The 26,317-nt window shown below is 41.9% G+C and overlaps 1 protein-coding gene across 3 annotated transcripts in view; it reads left to right on the top strand.

Moving 5' to 3' along the window:
* Nucleotides 1–26,317, top strand: part of SRGAP3 (SLIT-ROBO Rho GTPase activating protein 3) — a 177,895-nt gene that overhangs the window by 112,053 nt on the left and 39,525 nt on the right. For all 3 annotated transcript variants that reach the window (XR_014507527.1, XM_083424765.1, XM_083424766.1), the window contains exons 6-10: nucleotides 829–957; nucleotides 18,101–18,322; nucleotides 19,072–19,173; nucleotides 20,469–20,666; nucleotides 23,471–23,555. Coding sequence is in view for 2 of the 3 variants with exons in the window: in XM_083424765.1 (XP_083280891.1) it covers nucleotides 829–957; nucleotides 18,101–18,322; nucleotides 19,072–19,173; nucleotides 20,469–20,666; nucleotides 23,471–23,555 (736 nt within the window). In the remaining variant the exon portion in view is untranslated. The remainder of the gene's footprint in view (nucleotides 1–828; nucleotides 958–18,100; nucleotides 18,323–19,071; nucleotides 19,174–20,468; nucleotides 20,667–23,470; nucleotides 23,556–26,317) is intronic.

Raw genomic sequence — 26,317 nt, 5'->3', positions numbered from 1 at the left:
AATGGTTCCCAGGCAATCTTCCATCCAGGCACTGACTTGATCCAAACCTGCTTAGCTTCAACGCATGTAGACTGCTCTTCAAGTGCAACTTCTTTCACTCATCACTGGGTGTGATTTGAAGATTTAATGGAGCAAATTCCATGCAACACTAATTCACTCTCCATGAGGTCATCCTACACAGAGGGATGCACTTGGAATTAATCTTCAGCAAGGATGCAGGGAAAGCAATATATATATAGTGGAGCAGCAGTGAATATTAGATCTGTATCATACTTCTTCATTAAAAAGTCTGACATCATTGACTAGGCTACCATATGAATGTGAAATACTTTATCCTCCCCAGTAACTGATGTGATTGATGCGAAACCATTCTCCAAGGGTGCAAGCTGTTCCTGGTGGATGTAGGGTGTTCACTGAAATAGAATGCACTTGCTCTGCTGGGTATATCTGGAAGAAATCCTGCAGCTGGATAAACCCCTCTAATACCATAAGTTTTTTACATAAACACAGCAATGCTGTGCAGTGCTCCTTATCACAGATTTCATGGAGGAATAAGACCATCAGTGGTTACTAGTCATGATGGCTAGATACTACCTTCACCAGTGGAGGTGGCATGCCTCTGATCATCAGTTGCTGGAAAACATAAGTGGGAGAGTGCTACCATGCTTATGTCCTGCTTGTGAAAAACAGGATGTTGGACTAGAGGAGCCTTTAGTCATCAGAGCTGCTTTTATGTTATAAGAGCTTAAAATCTGGTATGCAAATGCAAGAATTGGGATGGCCTGTTCACCTTTTTAAAAATGTGTGTACCATTTTGATGTTTTTCAGAGGCAAGCAAAATACTCAGAAAATAAGCTGAAGTGCACTAAAGCTAGGAACGATTATCTGCTGAACCTGGCAGCAACAAATGCAGCAGTCAGTAAATACTACATCCATGATGTCTCAGACCTGATTGATGTGAGTGCGCGAGTTATTTCTCTCTCTTTCTTTTGTTAATGGGCAGATACTCAGCTCTCTTCCCAAGCTGGCAGCTGCACCAGACACCCTGTTTGTGTCTCTGAGCATGTCACTGCTGTAGAAATGCCTTGCTTCTGCGGTGTTGCATTGTTGATTTTACATTGTTCGCTACCCATTACTCACAGAACCAAGATACAGTGCTGCAACGTTCAAATCAACATTTTTGAATAATTACTTATGTCTAGCTCAGTATATTTATACATGCCAGGACTATGATCTTCTGTAGGACATGTGAGTGGATGTAGAGACTCTCACTGTGTTTATCATACCATATCACCTGGCAGCTGGGTTTTTGAACCACTGGTGTGTTAGAACTGGACATGCAATGAGTGCAGAACGTAGGGATCTCAGCGGTAGATGCTATTTATTTCTCTGAATACAAGATGAAGTGTGTTGGAATAATTCTGTAGGGAGAAGACCAGTCAAGGGCTTGAATTGGAATTTGAAATTTGATCAGGTACAGTATAACTGTAGCCAGGCAGAAGCAAGAACTAATGACGCTGTAGCCCAAAGAGGTACAAGAAGAGGTACTCGGGTGGGAGCTGAAAGAGAAAGTGGGAATCTTTTCTCTGGCCATTCACGATCAATTAGATTCTTTTATGCAGGGCCTTTTTTGTAGGAAAAAAGGTGTCGGTACTCATCATGACATACCCTTCTTGGCAGCGGCTGAGCAAGCCGATCGGGCGCCTGGGGTGGCACATGTGCCCTGCGCCCAGGGGTGGGGCCAGCCGCCTGTGGGGGTGGGACGACCTGGGGCAGGACACTCCGTGGGGCCTCCGAGGAGTCAGCCTGCCTCCTCCCACTCAGCCGCCCTACAGCTGAAGGGAAGGTGGCGGGCAGACCGTTTGGGGAAGCGCAGAGCTTGTGTGCGCCCAAGCCACCATGTCACTCCCAGGAGAGATGCGTGGCTCGGGCGCACTGCAGGCCCCACGGTGAGTACCGCCTGGCATTTTGTCAGCCCCTTCAGTGGTGACACCCAGGGCGACCCGCCCCCACTGCACTCCCTTCCTCCGCCCCTGCTTCTCGGCCCACTGGCTGTGGCTACTGCTAGGCGGGTCATGCTGCGGCCTGGGCTGGGTGCAGGATGAGTGCCTGGAGCTGGATTTGCTCCTGCTGTGAGACGTGGCTTTCCACCTCTGCACCATCCACGAGGGTTTGAGGAAGGCTGTGTCCTCTTGGTGCTGCTCGGCCACTGCCATGGACCCAGCTTGCCTGCTGCCTACCTTCCCCTGGCCTTGGAGCTGGCTCAGTGGCAGGTGCAATGGCAGCCTGGTAGCTTCCTGTCTCTGTGCCTCCACAGGATGAGGATGAGGAGGAAGCACTGCCTCCAGGGCTGGCAGTGCTGAGGGGCCAACTGCTGTGGGCATGAGAGAAAAGGCACACTCTCCCCACACACTCACTTTAGAAGCCAAGATACCGCAGTGTACCAATTTTGAGATTTGAGTACCACCAGAAAAAACCCACTCCTTTATGGAAGGCTCGAGAGAGAGATCGCACCTGTTATGCCTAAAAAGAGGTATTTCAACTCAGAGGCTCATATGTTGGTGGCTGACCCTTACAGAGACATCTGCATAAGAATTCATACAATGTGTAGAATAAAATAAGATAAATCTAGTTTATCTTATAGGCTTGGACACTAGGAATCTCTGGATTTCATGTACTTTACACTTATTCATTCTACTTCAAAAGAGCCTTGTAAGCGCATTGGATACTGGGAATGGCTCAAGATAAGGCTGACCATATGTATTCATGCACTTGTTCTGTCCAATGATGCAAGAAATAAGGTTTCTACAGTTTTATGGTAGGAAATCTGTCGTGCAGTAAGGCATTTCTTCTCGCTAGTGGGATATAAATTGACTTCTGTTTGCTGTAATGGCCATGTAAATAACAGTGGTCTGTGTATGAAGCCTTAGTTTTGGTTTAAATGTCACGTAAGTGCATCTGGAAGGTAATGTAATTTAATTAATCCTCTAAATCATATTTATTGTTCCATGCTAGAATTAAAAGAGAAACCTGTTGTAGGATTTTGAAGTCTTATGAAGATTTTGAGATATTTTGGTAGACACGTTGGATGGAGCGTGTGAGAGTTTATTGAACAAAATGTTTTGAGCAATTTGTAACCCCACTCCTTCTGTAAAAGGCTTAGCTTATTTTATTCATTCATTTACTTATTTATTAAAATATATACAGGCGGTGACCATTTTGCACAGGGGTACCATTCCTGGCCCTGTGTGCGTCAATAGAGCACGCATAAGTGCGCCCCTCCCCATTATGTCCACGTTCTGCGTGTCGGCAATTGCGCATCAATTGGACATGCTAAAATGGTCACCACCTGCACCTCTATTCATAAAAACTAAGAGTGTTTTACAACAGTCATGCATAAAATCATGCAATAAAAACCATAGGAAAAATTAACACCAGAGATCAGCTAACTATTACAGAAAGACATATTCTTAATTGCCTGTATAAACCTGGAGGAATAGAAAAGTTTTCAGCAGGTGTTTAAAGGTTGAATCAGAAGCGCCTGCCGAATCTCTATAGGCAGGGTTTTCTGTAGTACTAAACCAATGATACTAAAGGCTTAGATTCTTGTTGCTGTCAAAAGAGCCTTGCCAACTTGGGGGAAAACCAATAATGCTTCTGCCGATGATCTCATTTATCCAACTGGGATGTAAGGATTCAGGCAGTCCCTAAGGTACCCTGGACCTAAGTTGTTCAGGGCTTTGTAGTTCTGCTCCTTCAGAAGGTTTGCATCCCATCCGGAACAGGTAACTTACCTGTCTCCTAGACAGGGAACCACCCACCCAAAGAGCCTCCGAGAGCCTTTGAGATTGATTTGCACCTCAGGTTTCGTACATTTTGATGTACGACGTTTTTATTTTCATGGAGCTGAATCTCTGGTTTCCTGGAGAGCTGCCGAATGCCAGTTTAGCTCTGGCTGTTTTTATGTCATTCCCCTCCAGTATATTTCCTTTCTGATACTTCCATTGGAGTCAGCAGATGGTTTTTATTCCTCACTCCAGGAAATCCCTTTAGGGGACTTAAACCAAAACATCTTTGATTCAGTACAACTAAATTTGCCTAATTATATATTCTTCTTGCCTGAGAAAACAAAGTGTTATTAAGGATGCATGAGCTGTATACGTGTGTCCTAATTTCAAGTTCCCCAAGAGAAGAGCTGTTTGTTTGTACAGACTTTCATACATGTATAGTGTGCTTCAGAAGAGCCTTATAGGGCAGAGTTCAGAATATCCCAATATAAATGGAGTAGACTCATTCCCTCAGACATCTTCCAGGACTTGTAACATCAAGTTTTGAATTCCATAGTGTCCAATAAACAAGGAATAATATTGGATTTCCTGAGTCAAGCAGGAATTATTTACACTTGGGCAGTCCTCATTTTAACCTCTGCTCACTAAATTAAGGGAAGGACCATAGGTCAGCAGAGGAGCACATGTTTTCTATGCAGAAAGTTTGTTTCAATCCTAGACATCTCTAGATTATGAGAAGCAAGACTAAGGCTGTGTACAAACGCCCATTTATTCTGCATCTGGTGTGTTCCCACTGCTGGTTTGAGAAAGGGTGTACACACAATGTTAGCCACAATTTCTATCCCGTCGTTTCTTATGAAATACTGTTTTTACTTCCTCTTAGTACCATTTTGCAAAATGAATGATTTACTTTCTCCCCATGCCTATCTAGTGAGTTAATTGCTAAATTGGGATTTACTTTGCCCAGAACTTGACCCTATTGATTCAATGTTTTATGCCCCAAAGAAGTGTGCCGCATCAGGTTTCCGAGTCTTGTCTTGGTTCTAGATCTCCGATTGGTCATGCAACTTTGAGATGAGATTTATAAAAGTAAGGAATTTGATACTGTATTAGGATATTAAGTCTTAACAAGATACATCCTAGACTAAAGCAACTGATACTGGTGATTTCATCTCTGTATTTAATTTAAATTTATTTTATTTTTTTGGTAGCTCATACACTTGAATACACAGCACATTTTCACCTAACCCTTAGCGAGAATGGAGTCTAAGGAACTGAGCTAAGTAGTGATGACACAATGTGAAGTCCTAGGTCAAAATAAAAACTGACAAATAACCAGGTCCAGATGGCCTCCACCCCAGAGTTCTTCAAGAACGCAAATGTGAAACTGCTGATCTTCTAACAAAAATATGTAACTTATCCCCAGTATCAGCCTCCATACCTGAGGACTGAAAAATGGCCAACAAAACACCATTAAAAATAAATAACTTAAGGGATCCAGGGAGGATCCTGGAAATTACATACAAGTTAGCCTACCCTCTTTTCTGGGAAAAGAGTACATCTTATCTCACTAACCTATGATCATTCTTTGAGAATGTCAACAGCATGCCACTATGCACATTGTGCTTTAATCAAACTGTACACTTTGGCTTAGAGTTGCATGCAGATGTGACCATTATAGTTTAATTTCTACGCAGAAAGTACTTTATACTTCGACTTTCATTGTACATTCAGGCCCTTTGGAACAAATGTTAGAATGCAAAAAGGCTACAGAAGATTAGGTTACCTTTGGATTATTAAAGATGCTTCCCATTAACTTGTGTATGATGCTGGCTCATAGTTATTAACACTTCTTTTTTAGGATTAAAGATTAAAGAGCCTCTTAAATATCAATAACAGGGCTGCCAGTGTAGAATGGGAGCTCAGTTAAGTAAGCATCTTAAATGAGAAAGCTGAATGTGCATCTTAATGCAGTGTTTATTTACACCCACTTTCATGTTGTCCCAGTTACTCAGAGCTTGATTTTAAAGTAGGAAGTTTAATTTTTCAGTGTGTAATATCACTTGTAAGCAATTGTTGAATACTAAGAATAGCTGCATTAACTATACTACATAATAATAATAATAATAATAATAATAATAATAATAATAATTTATTTATATCCCACCCATCTGGCTGGGTTTCCCCAGCCACTCTGGGTGGCTTCCAGCAGAATATTAAAATACAATGATTCATCAAATGTTAAAAGCTTCCCTAAACAGGGCTTCCTTCAGATGTCTTCTAAAAGTCAGATAGTTGCTTATTTCTTTGACATCTGCTGGGAGGGCGTTCCACAGGGTGGGTGCCACTACTGAGAAGGCCGTCTGCCTGGTTCCCTGTAACTTCACTCTTGCAGTGAGGAAACTGCCAGAAGGCCCTGGGCGCTGTTTTGGGTCAGTCAGATATTTTTGGTAAACAATTTTGGAGGACATCAAGAGTTTTTATTGCATGGGGAATAGAATTTTCCCTGTGTAGCAAAGGGTGTGTGTGTGTGTGTGGCATTGACCATCTGCACTGGGTAAATGGTAGCTGGCGTACAACATCCTTTCTAAGGTCGCAGGTTCCCCATCCCTGCCGAAAAAGCACTTCATGATCAAAAGCACACTTTTAACACAATTGTTTTGGATAGGTGTAATAGTGACTCTAGAGAAGCCTATAGGGAGCCTGATTCTTCTCTGGCTGCTTATTGTGTCTGTTTCCAGGCCCAATTCAAAATGCTAGTTTTAATTTTTAAAGCCCTAAATGTCTTGGGACCAGACTTCCTGAAAGACCACCTTCTTCCCATATGTACCTACCTGAACCATAAGATCCTCTTTGGAGGCTGTACTCTAGGTATCTCTGCCAAATGAAGTGTAGTGGATAACTACCATGGGAAGGGCCTTTCCAGTAGTGGCATCATGTTTACAGAATATCCTTCCCAGGGATGAATATTTAACAGTGTTGTGGTCTTTTTGACACCAGGTAAAGACCTTTCTGTTCACACAGGCCTTTTAATAGCTTACATAATCTGGGTCTATAAGAGTAAAACAAAAACAAAAAACTGTTCTTAATTTTAGGTGAGTTTTGCTCATTTATGTTGGATTTTTATTTTTTAATGGTTTGATGTTTTACTTTTGTTTTATTGGATAGCATACAAATGTTACAGTAAATATGTATTGGAGTGAATTGATTGATAGGGGAATGGAAGGGTGGTAGGAAGTTTTAGAGAGAAAACCAAGTGACTAGAGTAGATAGCTGAGAGAGATTTTTTGTGAGAGCCTGTTTTTTCGATTTGAGTTTTTCGTGAAGAAGTTTTCCTTTGGTTTAGCAGTGAGTTATAAACACAAATGCAGGGACTGCTGTATTTTGAAAACTGCCATTTTAAAAAAGAAAGTGGTGGCAAGAAGAGATATTCACTTGCTAATGTGCCCTGCTAGCTTTTAGCTAGAAAATTCTGTATTTGTGCCAAGGCCATGCTTGAGTGCTGCTATATGAGGTGCTGGACTTGTGGTACTAGAATTCATGGTGAAGCAATAATCTGACAGCTCAATCATGATTATAAACTACTACTAAGACTGTGATGGCTCTTAAGCACAATAATCTCTTGGATCAAGTTGACTGAATTAAAAAGCATGGAAGCTTAAAAATTGCTGGTTTGAAAAATAGTTGACAGCCCTTGTTCCTGGAAAAGGGAACTTTTCCAGAGAAAGCAACATAAACTTATTAGTATCATAGTGAAGTTTTGTTTTGCACTTTTAGCTGTGCAGTGGTACCTCAGGTTAAGAACTTAATTTGTTCCGGAGGTCTTTTCTTAAGCTGAAACTGTTCTTAATCTGAGACACCACTTTAGCGAATGGGGCCTCCTGCTGTTACCGCGCAATTTCTGTTCTCATCCTGAAGCAAAGTTCTTAACCCGAGGTACTATTTCTGGTTTTGCAGAGTCTGTAACCTGAAGCATCTGAAACCTGAAGCTTCTGTAACCCAAGGTACCACTGTACAGTGGTACCTCTGGTTATGAACACTTCTGGTTACAAATGCTTCAGGTTACGAGCCTTGCTAACATGGAAGTAGCTGCTCCTGGTTGCGAACTTTGCCCCAGGATGTGAACAGAAATCACGCTCTGGAGGACCCATTACCGAAAGCGCGTCTCAGGATAAGAACGGTTTCAGCTTAAGAACGGACCTCTAGAACGAATTAAGTTCGTAAACAGAGGTACCACTGTACTTACTGTTATCCCTGACTCCACCTCCCATTAACTGTTCTGCTTTCTGAACTGAAGGTGGGTGCCTTTGCTTTGGAATAATAATAATAATAATAATACCTTTATTGTCAATGTACAACCTGTGTCCAATGAAATTAATTGAGCCTCCCCCCCCCCCAAAAAAAAACACTCAATCTCAGTGCACTCTGTGTGCTTGTCGCACAGGGAATTGTTCTCCATTCCCTAGCTTACGGGTTGTTCAGATAAAGTCAACAGCCTGGCAATAAAAAAGGAATAAACCTCTTCCATCACGGGAAATTAGTTTCTCTCAAAAGATTCAGTGCAGTTTGAATGCACAGCTTTTAGATTCCGCTCTTCTCTGCTTTTTCTCTGCTGCTTCCAGCTTTGGAGGCTATTTTGCAATGCCACTGGTAATTTTAAGCACTTGAGCCACTCACTTCCTCTGTAGCTTCTGTGGAGGGTTCTTTTTCTCTCCCCCCCCCCCGCCCACCTTTGTACGTGAAGCAAAGATGAGAAATACTTCCTGTCAGCAGGAAGTACTGGGCAAAGCTCCTCTGTCTCTGGTTATCAGACTCCTAGCTTCAAATAGCAAAATGGCAAAGACTTGAATGTGGCAGAAGCTTGTGTAATTGTCAGCATTCTTTTAAACCAGGGATGACTAACCTTTGGCCCTTCAGATGTTGCTGGACTACATTTTGCTTAGTCGTGCTGTTAGGAGCTGATGGAGTCCAGCAACATCAGGAAGGCCACAGGTAAGCCATCCCTGTTTTAGACTGACTATTGCTAAAAAGCGTTAACCATGCTCTGCCCTTGTTATGCAGGTGGCGCTGTGGTCAAAACCACTGAGTTTCTTGGGCTTGCCGATCAGAAGGTCGGCAGTTCGAATCCCTGTAACGGAATGAGCTCCCTTTGCTCTGTCCCAGCTCCTGCCAACCTGGCAGTTTGAAAGCACACCAGTGCAAGTAGATAAATAGGTACTGCTGCGGCAGGAAGGTAAATGGTGTTTCCATGCACTCTGGTTTCTGTCATGGTGTTCTGTTGTGCCTGAAGCTGTTTATTCATGCTGGCCACATGACCCAGAAAGCTGTCTGGGGACAAACATCAACTCCTTCGGCCTAAAGCGAGATGCACCTCGTAGTCAAGTTTTACTGGACTTAACTATCCAGGGGTCCTTTTCCTTTTCCTTTGCCTTATTATGTACACAAGAAGCAAGAAGTAATTTTGGGATGGGAGGCAAAGGTTGCAGTTGCTCTTTAGGATATCTGGTCCCGTCCCCTTTTAAAGTTGGAGTTGATTCGCATGACTATTTGGGAAGGGTCATCTTTCAGTTTCTCACGGTAGCAATTTGGTTACTATAAGCGAATGGCAAGGAACTTGTGGCCTACGGGCCAAATTAGACCAGACTGACCAATTTGGTCCATAAGGCTGTTTTTGGTTGGCCAGACCCACCTGTCAGTCACCCAGCATCATATGATATCAGCCATGGGACTGGTAAAGCCTCTTGATTGCAGCCGGTCTTGCATTAAGTGCTGTTTAAACTTGGTGCTGAATGCAAGTCCCTGTTGCTTTCAGCAGGGATCAGGTCCACTTGGGAGAATAAGCATAGCAGCATACATTGCCAGTTTGGTCCCATACAGTGTAGGGAAGAAAAAGAGTGTTGAGTTGAATTAATCTCAAAACGACCCTCACAGTGTTCATCTGTAAATATTTAAAGGTTCAAGAGACCTAAAGGGGTCAGAGCAGATGTGCAACTAAATGCCCCACATTTCCCCCCCTTCTGGTAGCTCTTTAAAGCTAAATTTATAGGCAAATCCCACATTGACTTGAAAACTTGACATTTGGTTTGCGGCTTTGAAAATAGCTCAAGACGGAAGCTCATGTGGCTGAAAGAGCCTTTCTTGATGTGGGGAGTTTAGTCTACTCCTAGCCTGGCTGTAAGGCAAACACTTTTAATTAGATATTGCTATGCCTCAGATGAGGAAGTATGTGGTTAGGCTGTTCTATCACTATTTTAAACTGTGGTAAAAACTGACAGCCACACCCACCAGAAGCACACACATGGGGTGGGAAAGTGTGGGTGCAAGATAAAGCAGATTTTTTGAACTTTTTTTGTTTTTAAAAAAATAGATTTATTAAACTTCCAACATGTATGAATTTTGACCATCAATCTTCTTAACCCAACCTTCACAAGAGGAAAAAAAGTGAAGGGGGGGGGGGTTAGCATGGGAGCCCCAACTTCTGAACACCAGTCTGTGTTATATGTGAACCAACCCAATTTTCTTTGTGCTTCTTCTTGTCTCTTGCTTGCCTTTCTCATTTTGTAAAGTTGATTATTCTTATTATTATTATTAAATTTATACAAAACAGACATTTATAACAACAGATGAAGCAAAGCTATTTTAGTCATGTAGAATGAGCACATGAATTCAAATGTTGCTTGCTTTGTAAGAGAAGTGTACTTCATCAGATCTTTATTGCATTCCCCCTAAGCATGTATTTCAGGAGGGCGCAGTGTGCTCTGCATTATGACGTGGAATCTGTGACATGAGTGGGACAGTAGCCTTTCTGAGTTTTTCCACAGTAAAATGTCCTAATAATCAAAAGTATTGAGGTGATTAGCTTGTCTCACTCAGAAGGAGACCATAACAATAAGAAAAGTGGCCCACATTCAGAAAATGCTAATAAACCTAAAAATATAGCCAGTTTAGATGGCATGCCTTCACTCAAACCACACTTGATAGTACAGCCAAGTTATGCACATTGTAGTTTGCCAAAGCTTGCACTTTATAAAGGATTTATTTTCCTCTCGACAAGGCACAAACAAAGGGTGAGTTATTCATTTCTCTCTCTGTGGATCTGCATAGTTATGAACAAGTGTGTGTGTGTGTGTGTGTGTGCTTTATAGTTTGAATGATCCCTGAACAAGTTTCAAAATGCTTGTTAGTTTTAACTGAAAAGCAGCCTAAGTGCCCCTCAGTAATAATGATTGAGTTATTCTTACTGGAACAGCCTATAGGTAATGTTCTTAATACCTGGAAAGAAAGCAGCAGCCTTAAATTTCCCTGGCCCCTTTAAGATATATTCCAACAGTAAATATATCCAGAGGGTGCATTGTATGGTCTACAGAAGAAGAAAAAAGAAGAAGCTTGAATTACTCTTCATTCCCTCCTTCTGTGTAACATATGAAAAGTGTAAAGTGAGGAAAACCAGCAGCTAGAAGAAAAGTACTGTGAGGAAGCCCCAGGGAACAGTAGAAAATCTAGGTTAAAAATATTTGCTGAAGATTTTATAAGTACCTGTTATTGTTTTTTAATATATAAAGTGTGCTTCCCAAGTCCAGTTAACTAACTGTAGCTAAACTTTTGAACAAGATTGGCACTTTATGGGCAATAATATCTATCATTAGGCATACTAAGAGACAATGCTTTAGGACATATATTGAGCAATGCAGAGGTCAGGAGATAACTCCCATCTTGGTTAAACACACTTAGAGAAAAAACTTACTTGCATCCTGTAATGCATAGCCATTCGTCCCACTGTTGATATGGCAGGCAAATGGCAAAAGCCAGAGCCAGCATACTATACTGTGGGAGCGATGTCCACAGAAATAGCGCACCTAAATTTTAATTTCAAGGTTGTGACCTTGAAAAATGCTAAAATCCACTGAGTACTTAAAAAACACATTGAGATCAGGTTCTTTGCTTTGTGCAAGTGGTGGTATAAAGTTGAGGCCTGGGTGCAAAAAGGGTAGCCATGTATGCTTCCTATCTGTTTAATTCACAATGCAACCTGGGCTTCTGCTTATGTCACTCTCAGAGAAATGAAAACCCTTGAGTTATTTGTTTTTACAATGTTGTAACAGGTGAAGACAAGGGATGTGGGTGGCGCTGTGGGTTAACCCACAGAGCCTAGGACTTGCCGATCAGAAGGTTGGCGGTTCGAATCCCCGCGATGGGGTGAGCTCCCGTTGCTTGGTCCCAGCTCCTGCCCACCTAGCAGTTCGAAAGCATGTCAAAGTGCAAGTAGATAAATAGGTATCGCTCTAGCGGGAAGGTAAACGGTGTTTCCGTGTGCTGCTCTGGTTCGCCAGAAGTGGCTTAGTCCTGCTGGCCACATGACCTGGAAACAGTATGCCGGCTCCCTTGGCCAATAAAGCGAGATGAGCGCCGCAACCCCAGAGTCGGTCAGGGGTCCCTTTACCTTTACCTAACAGGTGAATCAGCCGTTTCAAATGGAGTGGTTTGGATGTGAAGCTTCTACACAATTCAGAAATGGACAATCTAATTGTTAGTAATTGTTTTTCACATTTGCTGCAAGTGGTTGTTAGTATATGCCACAACATGAACCGTCAGGTTAGTAACCTATATGGAAAGCCAGCTGTTTATAATTTGGCACTTTCTGGGGTCATCCAACCATTGTGTGCTTAGCTGTCTCTGTGTGTGTTTAGCTGTCTTTTATCCAAGAGAGCAAAGATAGTTCAATAGCTTCATGGTACATCAGAATCAGATGATGGACTGTAGAATCCACACTGAGGGGGTAGCACAACTTTTTATAGGGTCCACTTCACTAACCTGCAGGGGTCCACCGGAAAGTTAATTCTTGAAATATCAGCTCTTATACATTCTTATTTATAATAATATTAGCTTTCACTTTTTTTCTTTTCTTTTCTTAAATGGGTATTTTTTTTAAAATACCTTTTCCTACATCTTTTCCCCCCTCTTTGCGGCACTGAAGTGTGAAGTGCTAGGCATGGTGCTAATAGCCACAGACCAAAGGAGCTGTAAAAAATAACATTAGTCAGGCTACTGCCCTACCTGTCAATAGCAGCTGGGTTATTTGAACTACACGGCACATGCTGGTTTCAGCATGTTTCCAGCAAGGAAAATAAGGAGCAGCATTTCAGAATTCTTCTGTGCAATGCAGGTGAAATGCAAGGGAGTGTGACATTTTCCCAAAAGTCTTGGGAGAAGATTCAGACTGGTTCAAGTTCATCCTAACCCCCAGTGTGAACTGAGAATATACTATGGTTCAGTGGAAGCCATCAGAGTTTCTGATATTGACTGCAGTGAGAACATTTAAACACAATCGTTATCCTGGAGATAAGCTGCTGTCCTGCAAGCTCAGCGTCCTGGTTTTAGTTATACTTCTACAAGTGTTCCCAGGCTACCTGAGGGATTTATTTAGGCCCCTGTGCATATTGCTTGTTTTCTAATTTCATCCTGTTTCTGTATAGAGTGTTAGGAAGGAATGCTAAAAGCTTTGCCAGATTAAATCTCTTTACACCCCTCAATGGCTGCTTCACATTTTCAGTAAAGTGAGTTTGGGGCTTTGAAAGAGGTTGTTTCCTTCTCATAGTGGGGTGAAAACTGGCAGCTGTATTAGGAAGCATGTCTTGGCCTCGCTCACCCCACTGCCGCGAAATGGAACTACAGAAAGTTGGGGGGAAATCCCAATAGGAGCCCTTTTGCCCAGATTAGCTAAAAGAAGCAGAAGAGACACCCCCCCCCCGCCTTACTACAACTTATTTTGTCACCTTCTGGAGTCAGAAAGAATTATACTCATGCTGGTCACACATAGGGTGTGTGGGCGGGGGGGGGGGAGAGAGAGATTTGGTTCAGTTTGCATTTAAGTGCAAACTTACTGAATTCTCCTTTCGGTGCAAACTTTTTATACTTATGAGAAGGTTTTAAAAGAGTTATTGCACTGATCTTTCGTAGAGTGTTGTTACAACTCTCCTGCTCTCCCTCCCTGGCACCCTTTCTGTGAGGCAGGCTGCTGTCATGCTGAGGCTGTCCATTTGCAGTTGAGGGCCTCCCATGTTTCACCTTCAACACTGAGCAGCTTTTCCTCCATCAGGGCCCTGGCGCACAGACTATTTGCAGCTGAAACAGGATGTGAGCCTTGAGCAGCAGGCTTGGGGAAGAGCTGGCAACAGGATGTGACAGTAAAGTGTGGCATTCTGAGTTGCAGGAGTTCACAGTATGCCAGATACGGAGACGCAGATATAATCACCCAGTATTAATAGCTGTGTGAATGCAAGAGACAGACTGGACCCTTTCTCTGTGCATTTTCCTAATTAAGCCGCTGTCCCTAAATTGCTATGTGCAATGTGTGTGTTAATTGAGAAACATAGGAACGCTGATAAGCATCCTCATCCAGTATCTTCATCTGACTTCGCCTTCCCCCTGTGGCTGCAATTAACACTGTATATGAAATGTAGGAGAACCTGACCCTACATCTCCCATGTCATGTCTGGAAAAGCTGGAGGAGGAGGAGGAGGATTGAAATGATGGAGCCTGTTAAATGCTTATGGCCAAGGCGGTAATATGGATTTTCTAAGACTTCAGTCTTTCTGATAATTGGACTGAAGTAGTCCTGATGTTTGTTATGCCAATTTTGAACTCCAGAGTAACTCTTTTTACCCAGGGAACTGTGGGCACTTGTATATCACTGAGCTCTAGGAGACCCATGCCTTGCCTATTAGTTGTTTCGTGTTATTATAGGGAGGCTTGAACAGAGCTGGTCACCTGTTAGATTGGAGTGGGAAGGGATTCCACCACCCCAAGAATTGAGGGGTGCTGTCCAGAACTTCTTGATGAAACCTTGGACAATATGCTGGCATCTGTTAGGAGTCTTAAGGACTGAGAAAGGTGGAAGGAGAGCTTGCCTACACAACCTGTTCATTTGCTTCCAAAGTGTGGCACTGTGAGAGCTTCAGAGGAGTACCACAGCTTCTCCTGGAACTATTGTGCCACCTTCCTGAGTTGCTTTTGTTATTGCTGCTGCAGATTCAGACACAGATCATAGATTGAGCCTTTTAGCCTCAGGTACTAGATTTCAGACATAGCAGTCAACAAATTTCCAGTCAGATTGCTGCTCAGCTGGGCTAAAGCAATGGTAATCTGAATATCTTTTGTAGAAACATTTGGATATAATTTTTGAACAGTACTTTTAGAATATACTCTACGAGCATATGTAAACCTTTTGTTTGTTTGGAGGATGTACTTAGTGCTGAACTCTGGTTGCATCTTATTTCCTGAGGCGCTCAGAGAGTAAATTGCACTAGACTCTACAATAGCTATATAAGAAAATACGAAGTCCTATAAAATTCCTAAAGGACTTGGACCTTTCAAATGTTTCCTTCGCCTACCTTGTTAATTGTTGCAACCCATAACTTGGCTCCAGTGCATTAAATTAGTATAGAAAGGCTGGGTTAGGACATGTTCCTGGGGCTCTGTCATATGCAGTGGAACTCCTTTCCCCTGAAAGTTTGCCACTGTTCTGGCCTGAGCATATTTTGGGAGCAGTGGAACACAATGTTGCACTTTGGGAGCAGACAGTGGCTGAATTAAAATTCTCAAATTCAGTAGAATTGCATGAGTTTATATCTAAAATTACTACCTCTGTGCTTTGGTTCATTTTTAAAAATGAGCCCAATGTTTGGTAACCTGGAGTGGATCATTGGATCATAACATTGTAAAATTGGAAGGGGTCCCAAGGGTCATCTAGAACAATCCCCTCCAAGGCAGCGGTGATAATCTGGCTTCATGGAGGCTTCCCAGTTAGGCCAAAGGACACCAACTAGATTTTTGCTTGTGTCATAAATTAGTTGTTGAAAGCTTGACTTCTGCTGTCTTTTGAAATCTTCTAGAAGTTCACACCACATCCCTGAGAGTGGGAATTGTATGTGTCTGTGTGAGCGCGCGCATGAGCTGCTTCTTTTTGCACCCAGTTAGAGAAATCCGTCTCTTTGGTATGATTTAAATTTGAATTGAGGGGTGTCTCTTCACATCAGTAAAGATGAGATGTCGTCTCTGGCTAGAGTTGCTTATGGCAGTAACTGAGCTTTGATATTCGCTTTGAGTTAGGAATGCAGAAAATATCCTGCTGTAAAATCCTTTTGTGAACATGCATTGAAAATAACAAGAGATCAGAGGACAGTCAAGAGCTCAGGAAATGCCCTCTTGGCAGCTTTCTGCCATATATTTGGAAAACAAAGTGTTGCTTTTCTCTTGTTTCCATCAACCATCTCATTTTTATTATTCAATGTAAGGTCATGGAATTATATTGCTCTGTCTTTTATGATTCAAGCATTAATGCTAAAACTGGTCAATATTGTACTGAGTAGAAGGATTATTACAACAAGATGACTTGTCTACTGCCTTCAGCTGAATGGTAAATGGTAGGCAAGCTTGGAGCAAATTCACACATCCCCATACTCAGGGAATGTATGGTATCAAGTGCACCTCAGTACAGTGGTACCTCGGGTTAAGAACTTAATTCGTTCCGCAGGTCCGTTCTTAACCTGAAACTGTTCTTAACCTGAAGCACCACTTTGGCTAATGGGGCCTCCTGCTGCTCCCGCACCGCCAGAGCCCGATTTCTGTTCTTATCCTGAAGCAAAGTTCTTAACCTGAAACACTATTTCTGGGTTAGTGGAGTGTGTAACCTGAAGCGTATGTAACCTGAAGCGTATGTAACCCCAGGTACCACTGTACAGGGAACAGATTCTCTTCTGGCAGGCAATGCAGGCAGCCAGAACAGCTGGAAGTTTCTTCCAGCTCTCGCCTTCTCCGATGGAGTTAAAAAAGCAGTTATCTCCAGCTGCAACTTTGCTACCATTTCTCCCTGGATATTTTTCCTGCTCTTCTGGCCACCACTGCTGCTCTTATAGGCAAACTGACCTTCCTCTTCATTCTGAGTCCTAGTCCCACATTGTCCTATGGAAGGTAGAGTGCCCACTTTCAATTTAGGGCACAGAGCTCTCCCAACATTAACTAGATTAGGTGTTCTGTGACTGGTGGTGTTGCTTTGCAATGCCAGGTCAGTTCACTGTAAGCCCTTGCTTATCCACAATTTCATCTTGGATAAGAGAGCAGACTTGGTGTGTATTACTGAGTCTTGGGTAGGTGAGCTGAGTGCAGTGAGTCAGACCCAGTTCTACTGGCCTGGGTATAAAGTACAGCACTATTTAATGGATAGGTTGGTAAATAGTTTAAAAGTTGCACACCCTCTCCATTTCACCAGTGAGTGTCCATCAGTTATTCTACCCACACAGCACTCTCATAAATACAAAGCAAGCAGAAAGGAGGTGGCACCCTTGCCTTTGTCAGAAAATGGTAGTTTGGGGACATACTCCGTCCAAGCCTGGAGGTAACATTTAGCCATAATGGCCTGTAGCCATTGATAGACTTGCCACTCTATGATGAATAACGAAGTACCTCTAGATTTCCATATCCATCTTATGGAAGGATTTGCTTTACCTGCTTCAGTGTAAGCCAAGATGTAGCAGGTAACCAAATTACTTAATGTTTGCACTTTTATGTTAAAGTTAGGCACTGCCTGTGTTTATGCATTTGGGATGGGAGGGAGAAATTAGGTTTCTGTGTTAGCCATTAAAATTCAGATATCCCTCCAAGGTGAATAATGCAGGAATATATTATTAAGCATGAGAAGCTGCTCAGTCACAAGAGATGTGGCAACAGGAGCATCTTCTGTACTATAGTAAGCTTTTAATAGGGATTTGCTTTGAATCCTGCATTGTTTTTGAAGTCCATTTATTGATTAAGGATACGGTTCTATGCAAACTTTCATGGGAATTCCACAAAATTCTGCATAATGTATATATGATCAACTGATGTCATTTCTTTGATTTAAAATGTGGCTAATCAAATATATCAATGCATGTGAGAAGGGAAAACCTAGATCAAGCAATGAGTGATAAAGGGTGAAGTTTTGGGAGGTCGCTTCTACACGAAACCTCTGTTGTGATATTCGTAGGATTGATTCATACCAGAAAGTGGACACTCACTTCTATTATTTACCCATATAAGTGCCCTTTTGCCATGTCTTGTATAACTTAGCGTGTAAGCCTGAGGGCAGGGCCTGTGTCTTTCTCTTTGTTTTCTGGACAACACCTCATTTTATATAGGTGCTCTAGAAATAATATAAAGAAGAAGAAATAGATATTGTATTTGGGTTTTCTTCAGGTAAAAGGCCATTATGCCAGAATATAGGAGAAATTACTAGCTTCTGCGGTTGAAGCAAATGACTGTTTCTCCCTTTTCCTTAGTGCTGTGACTTGGGATTCCATGCCAGCCTGGCACGGACGTTCAGAACATATCTTTCTGCTGAATACAATCTAGAAACCTCACGTCATGAGGGCCTGGACATCATTGAGAATGCTGTAGACAACCTGGATGCACGGAGTGACAAGCATACAGTCATGGATATGTGTAACCAAGTCTTCTGTCCTCCACTAAAGTTTGAATACCAGCCTCATATGGGGGATGAGGTAATGCTATCACCATTGTAGAAAATGCTTTCAGTGCCACATATTGCAGTATGTTTCCAGCTTCCCTTCAGACGCAGCACTTTGCTCACTCCGGCACTGATAGTGGGAGTTGCCGTAGGTACTACATACATAATGCATTAAGGAGTTACTAATATTTAGGCCTTTTAAGCAGCAATTAAGTCAGATCCTTGCTTTGAGAAATTTCTTTTATAATCCAACACTATAAACAAATAGATTTTGTAACAATAGAGCAGATTTGCTGCATTGCCATAAATAACAACTATGCTCAGTATTCTGTGTCTGAGTGAGGTTATATTTCAAGCCCAATAGAAGGATTATACTACTAGTTAAAAATTAAATGCAGTGGTACCTTGGGTTACGAACTTGTTCTGGAGGTCCGTTCTTAACCCAAAACTGTTCTTAACCTGAGGAGTGCTTTCCCTAATGGGGCCTCCCACTGCCACCATGCTGCCAGCACGCAATGTACATTCTCATCCTGGGGCAAAGTTCGCAACCCGAGGTACTACTTCTGGGTTAGCGGAGTTTGTAACCCGAAGTGTTTGTAACCTGAAGCGTTTGTAACCCAAGGTACCACTGTACTCCGTCTTTTGTTTTTAATATCCATCAGTCCAAAGTTTTTGGACATTTTTATCATGAGGATGTGCATTCTTCATTGTGTTTTCTCTTTGATACCTGTCAATATTCTGATCCTTCTTGAATTTGCATAGTCTTATCTGTTGTCCCTTCAGGTATGTCAAGTGAGCGCCCAGCAGCCAGTTCAGACAGAGTTGCTCATGCGATATCACCAGCTGCAGTCTAGACTTGCCACACTCAAAATAGAAAACGAAGAGGTGAGAGCTGTAATTGTCTTTAATCCTTAAGTAAATAAGCTTTATTGATTCATTTATGCGAATAATTCTATGCAAGGTGACTTTTAAACTAACAGAGGTGGCTAAAGAATTAAACTGTATTGGACAAGCATACTTTTTTTCAATCCAAGGGCTTGTGATCCCTTGGAGAACGCAGACCAGGTTTGTATTGGGCGCCACACACAAGTCCTATCGCGCATAAGTGGGGTGTGGTGTGCCTGAAATAGTAAAAGGGGGTAGTGGGTTTTGGTGCCTCGGGGTCTTGCCCCTGCATGAAGCACTCCAACAACATAAATATACTAAAATGTCTTTGAGTATATTATAAATATTGTCTGATCATCCATGTGGTCATCCTGCATCCTGTTATATAAATGATATATTTAACCAGAAGAGCACAATAAAACCATGCCAGGTCTTTGACTCTGGACAGGAAACAGGCACAATGGCTTGCTTTGTAATACTTGTTTTGCTACATTGTTTGAAAGCACCAAATCTCTACTATAGATGGGGCACGTCACAAAGAGCCAGTGTGGTGTAGTGGTTAAGAGCGGTAGACTCCTAATCTGGGGAACCGGGTTCGCGTCTCCGCTGTTCCACATGCAGCTGCTGGGTGACCTTGGGCCAGTCACACTTCTTTGAAGTCTCTCAGCCCCACTCACCTCACAGAGTGTTTGTTGTGGGGGAGGAAGGGAAAGGAGAATGTTAGCCGCTTTGAGACTCCTTAAAGGGAGTGAAAGGCGGGATATCAAATCCAAACTCCTCCTCCTCCTCCTCTTCTTCTTCTTCTTCTTCTTCTTCTTCTTCTTCTTCTTCTTTATAGCTGCCACCTGAAGGTGGAAGGCACACAGTGGGTTGGGTGATGGTGGACACCACCAAACCAGTTCCTGCTAGTTTATACAGACTAGGATGATATGCGTGGGGTGCGGAGCTGCTATGTTATCATTATAGCACTGTAGCTATAAACTCCTGTAACAACTTCATAGTGCTGTGTCCTGTAGGGCTTCCTGGTTGGGTGCTATTGTCATCGTCACTTGCATCTAGAAATCTCTTTAAAAATTCATTTCTAATGTGGTTTCAGGTACAGAACAAATTGCTCATCCATACAGAAAAGCATCTAATCCTGGGGACCCTATATTATCTTTTCCTCCCTAGGAAATCTTTCAAGTTCAAAAAATAAGACTAGCTTGGTGTATCGAAGATCATGTACTGACGGTGACCTAACTGTGTCACAGCAATTCACTTTGTCTCGTAATCGCCTGTGCCTTTAATTTCTGCAGGTGCGAAAAACATTGGATGCTACTATGCAGACATTGCAAGACATGCTGACAGTGGAAGATTTTGATGTCTCAGATGCCTTCCAGCATAGTCGCTCCACTGAGTCGGTCAAATCAGCTGCTTCAGAGACTTACATGAGTAAAATAAACATTGCCAAGAGGAGAGCCAACCAACAAGAAACTGAAATGTTCTATTTTACCGTGAGGATAATCTTATGTCTATATTGAGCACAGTGTGGTAAAAAAGCGGTAGATAAGAATGCTTATCCCCTGTCAGGGAAAAAGGCGGGTATAAACTATATACTGCTAATAAAAGGCTGGCTCTTTCAGAGCAGTAGCTTCCCCTCCCCTTCCCATTTTAACTGTAGGGACGTCACATTTTTGTGACAATAGAGTATTCCAATAGCTACATCTCTCAATTCTCAATTCATTCACATGACTAGCTCTTAGAAAGGCAGTAGGGAGTCTAGGGATGAGGGAGACATCAATTCAGTTCTCATTCAAAGATGAACCTACCTAATTTGTACTTTCTGAAATAATATATTGACCAAAACATAGCCCTCCTCCAAAATTTCACTGCTCCAGATTTTGCATTGCATTTCTCCAGCCAAGTAACATGTACAAAAATTCATAGACTTGGGTGAAGTTTATGTGAAAAACCATATTCTGACAAAAATAACATTAAAATAAAATAACAGGGGAAATTGCTTTGCAGAAATGTGTATATTGGGCAACATTATATACAAAAAATCCATATAATAGGGGTAAATGTATTAAAATGCTGCTGGATTTTCATGAGGACTTTTTTAAAAACCACAATGTAGAGATGTGGAGAACTAACTGATCTTAAGATTGGGGGGAAATGAGAAACTGAGAGAAACAGAAATTGTCAGAATCACCAAAGTTTGTGTCTCATCTGGAGGAGGAGTGACTTTCACATGATGACACAAGCAGCGCTTCTATAAGGAACTCCTGCCCTGTAGAAGTGGATGGAGGAGGGGAGTATTCAAGGACTGAGGTGACAAAACCAGACAAGCCAGCCTCTCGCTCTTTTCCAACTTCAGTAAATCAGAGTTCAACTTTCACCTATAGCCTGTCCTGGTCTTCATTTGTAGATGGAAGGTCAAGAATGCAGTAAACCAGTTTGTCTGTTCTTATACATTCACAGTTGCTCTTGGTGTTGTGTTGGAAGCTTGTTTGAAAACTTAGAAAAGTTTAAATAGGCCGTTTAGATATGCTGTGCGTGGAGTGGGCTTGGCTGATGTTCAGAAAGGAATAAGAAGCCCACCATATGGAGCCACGTAGAGTGGTTGCACTAATGTATGGCTCACCTATAGAAAGGTATCTCTGACCTCACTGGGAGAAACAACAGAACCAGAATTCCCTGAACCACTATCCCTTTAGGACTATTTTTTAAAAATTGTTTTAAGACGAGATGTTTTAAAGACCAACTACTCCCTAGTGTGCCATTCAAGCACAGAGTCCCTCATTTCCCCCTCTATAGCAATGTTGTACCATTTCATCAGCCTTTCACCTCATCTTGGAAGCCCTTTTACAATGGGACTGTCAGAATTTTTTTTTTTAAAAAAATGTCAGTTCTTATTTATTTTCAAATTTTAGGTATGTGTCTAGACCCCATGGCTGCGAAGAAGATTAAGAAAATAAAGCAACTGAAAATAATTTTTAAACCGCATGCTTTCAAAACTTAGTTGTGAGCTTTGAAGATTAGGAGTCTGAGCATCAAGAAAAATGTTTAATCATCCCTTAATTCGCATCAGGGAAGATAGATAGATAGATAGAGAAAATGTTTGTCCTACAAAAATAAAGTCAAACCATTCCTCAGTTTCTACAGTGACTATTTGCTATAGTTCATATGGGAGAACAATGTAAACTCTTCAGGCCCTGTCCTGCCCAGTTTCTCCAGCCTAGAACTAGAGATCCACGGTACCCTGAGAGTTATTAAAATTTCCTCACAAACGTTTTACAGTCTTCTGTAAAACTTGCACAGAACTTATTCTGTGCAAGTCCTGTTAAACCAAAGTAGAACTGTATAGGAGGCGCATATCAGTTTATTTTGTTTATGGTTAACCTAACACAAGAAATGTCTGGTAAATTGTGCTATGTGATATAAATGTCAAGCGGCTTTCCTAAGGCTGTTTGTTAACTTTAGGACAGCAGTGAAATTTGGACCAGGGAATCCTGATACACTGCCTGGTCTACTCCATTTAAGTAACATTTAAGAAATGTTACTTCTTAAACTCAGTGATTTCTGAGATTTGCATCCTGAAATTTCAAAGATGCATTTTGTGTTAAGTTCTTGAATTTTCCACTCCCTGCTTCTTTCCTCCACCCCTTATCTTCCTCCTCTTCTCTTGGCATCTGTGAAGTTACTTGCCTCTAGGACACTATTACTGGGTATGAGGCAATCTCAAAATAAAAGTCGTACGCAGAAGAATTCCATCAGCGCAGCAGAAGCTTCTGATCAGCCAAGCCCTCAGACCTCATGCAGTGAGAATCCGTCTTGGCTTTATCACTGTTTGCATGAAAGTAGAACCCTTTCTGTAGGAACCCCACTGCCACCCCCCACAAAATTTCTTTACTTATTGAGGCCATTCCCAGAAGCGGGACAAAAGAAAGCTTTCTTTGAACTGCTGTCTTTGAGCTTCTTGTGATCTGAGGCCTTAACCCCAAGCACATGGCTCAACACAAAGGTTTCTGGCTTAATAAGATCAACAGGACTGATACTGAAATTGTGGAAAAAGAAAAGGCCCAAATGACAACTGAATCCTTGGTACATCTTTGTATGTACAACTGAAGTCTGGTTCATTAAGGCATACAACACATCCTTTCATTCCAGAAAGGTACTTGCAACAGCACCGCAGGGAAATAAATGTATGCCTCAAAGTTTATTTTGATAATATTTTTTGCCCACTATGCTTTTGTGTGTGTGTGTGTGTGTGTGTGTGTGTGTGTGCAGTGATTTTGTTTTTGTTTCCTCCCTTCAGAAATTTAAAGAGTATTTGAATGGCAGCAACCTTATTACCAAGCTGCAGGCTAAACACGACTTACTGAAGCAGACTCTGGGAGAAGGTAAGTTCAACTGAGCCTAAACAAAAAGATTGCATTTTAAATCACAACAGGATTTAGAATTGAATCTTAGACTTCTTAAATCTCCCTTGCTATTGTTTTCTTTCTTATGTCAGTGTTTGTGATTAGTGATTCTGTCGTGCTTAATAGAAGAGGGGCAGAAAATCTTTGTTCCTTTCACTTTTAATTTTGGCTGAGAGTGGCGTTTGAATGCCCCATTGCGTTGATTTGGTTCCTCAGGGCGTAGGGCAGGCCTCTCAGCGTTAGGGATGAGCCCCATTATCCCTGCTTTGCCTGCTCTTTGTTTAGTAAAAAGAAAAATGAAAACACCAAGCCCCTTTGTAGCTGTGTTCTTGTTAACAGTTATCCATTTCATTTGGCAAATAAATGATTTGGATAAAGGATTTTTGTGTTTGCAAATACTGTCAAAGTGAATGGACTGGGATTCCCCCTACCCCTGCCTCAGAAACCTTGTAAGTTTTTGTTTTGAAACCCAAAATGCCCAAAGTAGTGAAATGATAGCATTGGTGCTTAGAGCCATAACCTGGAACAAAGTTTTCCAAAATATTCTCCAGCACCATAACAGAATGGCAATAAAAAAATCGATGGTTGTTTCAATATTTTGCATACTCTATATGTGCAATGGATTTGTGGCATTCTTCTTTCGATAGCTGTCATGTTGAACTGTGGGATTAAAATAAAAGGCATTGTGTTTTTCACAGCTGAGGATTTTATATCTAGGGGGAATTCTTGTAACTTAACTTGAGTCAAAATGCGCTGGGTCCTCTCTACCAGAATAGGTTTTTTTCTATTAGTGATTTGAAGCATCTTGCCTCAAATCATTTGGCCTCAGTTGGCTTGTTGTGCGAAGGTCCTGCAGGCAAGGGAGGAACATAGGCTATCAGTACAGCTGTGCATGGTCTCATGTGTGAGAGGCATTCATCTTTTTACCTGACAGCAGAGTTTGGGAAATAATTGGCCTGTTTCAAGGCATGTGTAAGTAGGCCAGACTTTCCACATCTATCAACATAGTGGAGCTGATAGTTTGGGCCTGCCTGTGGATCACTTTGCTGCCCTTTCCTCTCTCCTCTGGTGATAATTATTGTCCTTGATGCCAAAAGGAATGCCTAATGAATGTTTTAATCAACTTTTAAAGGGATGCTGTAGGCTGCAATTCATTCTCCTTCTGGTTTGCTATTGAAATTGTTCACTTGGGAATAGGTCTGCCATATTCTGGCCTGAGCATGTTGCTTTCAGCTCTTCGGGACTGAGCTTTTAAGTCAGGTTCGTCAACCTTTAAAGTCCTGTGGGCAGTCCCATTTGCAAACCAAAGAAACTGGCATGAGCGCCACATGGTTTCAGAAGAATGCTGCTTTCAGACCTGCTAGGGAAGGTCTCTGTGGGACCACAGAAACGGCATTAGCAGCCCATGCTTTACCTCCTGTCCTCACCCATATGTTGATGAAGAGGACTCTTAGTAACCCACAAAAGCTTACCCCCTTATAAATTTGTAAGTTGCTGCATGACCCTTTGTCTTATTAATGGTTAGTACAAGAAAATACAGCTGTCATTTCCTACCACCGGATCTGTGAGGCTGATATTTTACCCCTATTGTATACTGCCCCCCCCAACAATGCCATCTCCTCAAAAAGTCTCTACTTTGCACAAGTGTGCCCTTAAAAATACTTCAAGAAGAGTGGTTGCCTTAACTCAAGTAGGTAGCTAAGGTTAAATGCATGATTTATGTCCTATCCTGAATATAAATTGGAACCTGAGCTGAACTGGAGCCCATGAGACTTTTTTAAAAGTTTTGCTTGGTGAACAAGGGACTATTTCTCATTTTAGAGATGCCCAGTTTGCAGAAGCTTCTGATGATTTATTGCTATATTTTGCTGTCATACACTAGGAGTGAATGTACTTCTTAAAGTTTGGAATCAGTTGCCTCTGATCTGCTTTTAATACCGCAGCCCTTGTAACACAGATATAAACATATACAAATTTAATTGGATTTTGCTGGCTTTAATCCCATAGATATTTGCCTCTCCCAAGTTAATATGATTTTAAGACCTGAGTCATCATAAGAGACAGCATTTGATACACAGTTCTTTAAACTGTTTTTAAAAATTGTGTCAATACTTTCTCTTCTGTCTTAGAAATTTCTCTCTATCGCAGAGCTGGTAAACCTACAAGCATATGCAGCCTTATTAGAACAATGGCTGTTTCTTTATACCCCCTTCTGTGGATTGGTCTGTGTTTCATATTAAAATTGGAGTAGGTCTCATTAGGCATAATCAATCACTGCACGCTGCCAGGCTTATCTGAGAGCAGCTGATTCCAAATCCAAGCTTTTTAACATATGAGACAGGGCGGAGCTAGCAGTTAGTTGAAGCCTGACCCATATGGACTCTCCTCTTAGTTCAGACAACAAGCCTCTAAGGTTTTGACAGTGCTAAGACAACACTATCAATCAACTCATGATGTGATTGGGTGTTTTATTAGTCAGCTTTCTAGTTAGCAAAAATTCTTCAGCAGTTCTCAAGAGCAAGACAGGCCAGCTAAGGCTCCAGGCATTCTTATTTATTTACCAAGAGCTGCATCATTAGTATGATGGTCAGCTGCCTCTGCTAACCAGGTTGCTGGACCAGTTTTTCATGACTCACACCTTTATTTATACACACACACACAAACTTACTTCCGGGGCCAGCTTGTGGCTTTTCCAGGCCCCTCGCTGTCCTGAGCCTATGCTGTCACCTCTAGTTTTAACC

The sequence above is a fragment of the Podarcis tiliguerta genome (genome assembly GCF_965153285.1).
Source record: "Podarcis tiliguerta genome assembly, chromosome: 2".
NCBI classification, from domain to species: Eukaryota; Metazoa; Chordata; class Lepidosauria; order Squamata; family Lacertidae; genus Podarcis; species Podarcis tiliguerta.
Note: the sequence above shows the minus strand (reverse complement) of the source record. Positions and strands in the feature narration are given on the sequence as shown.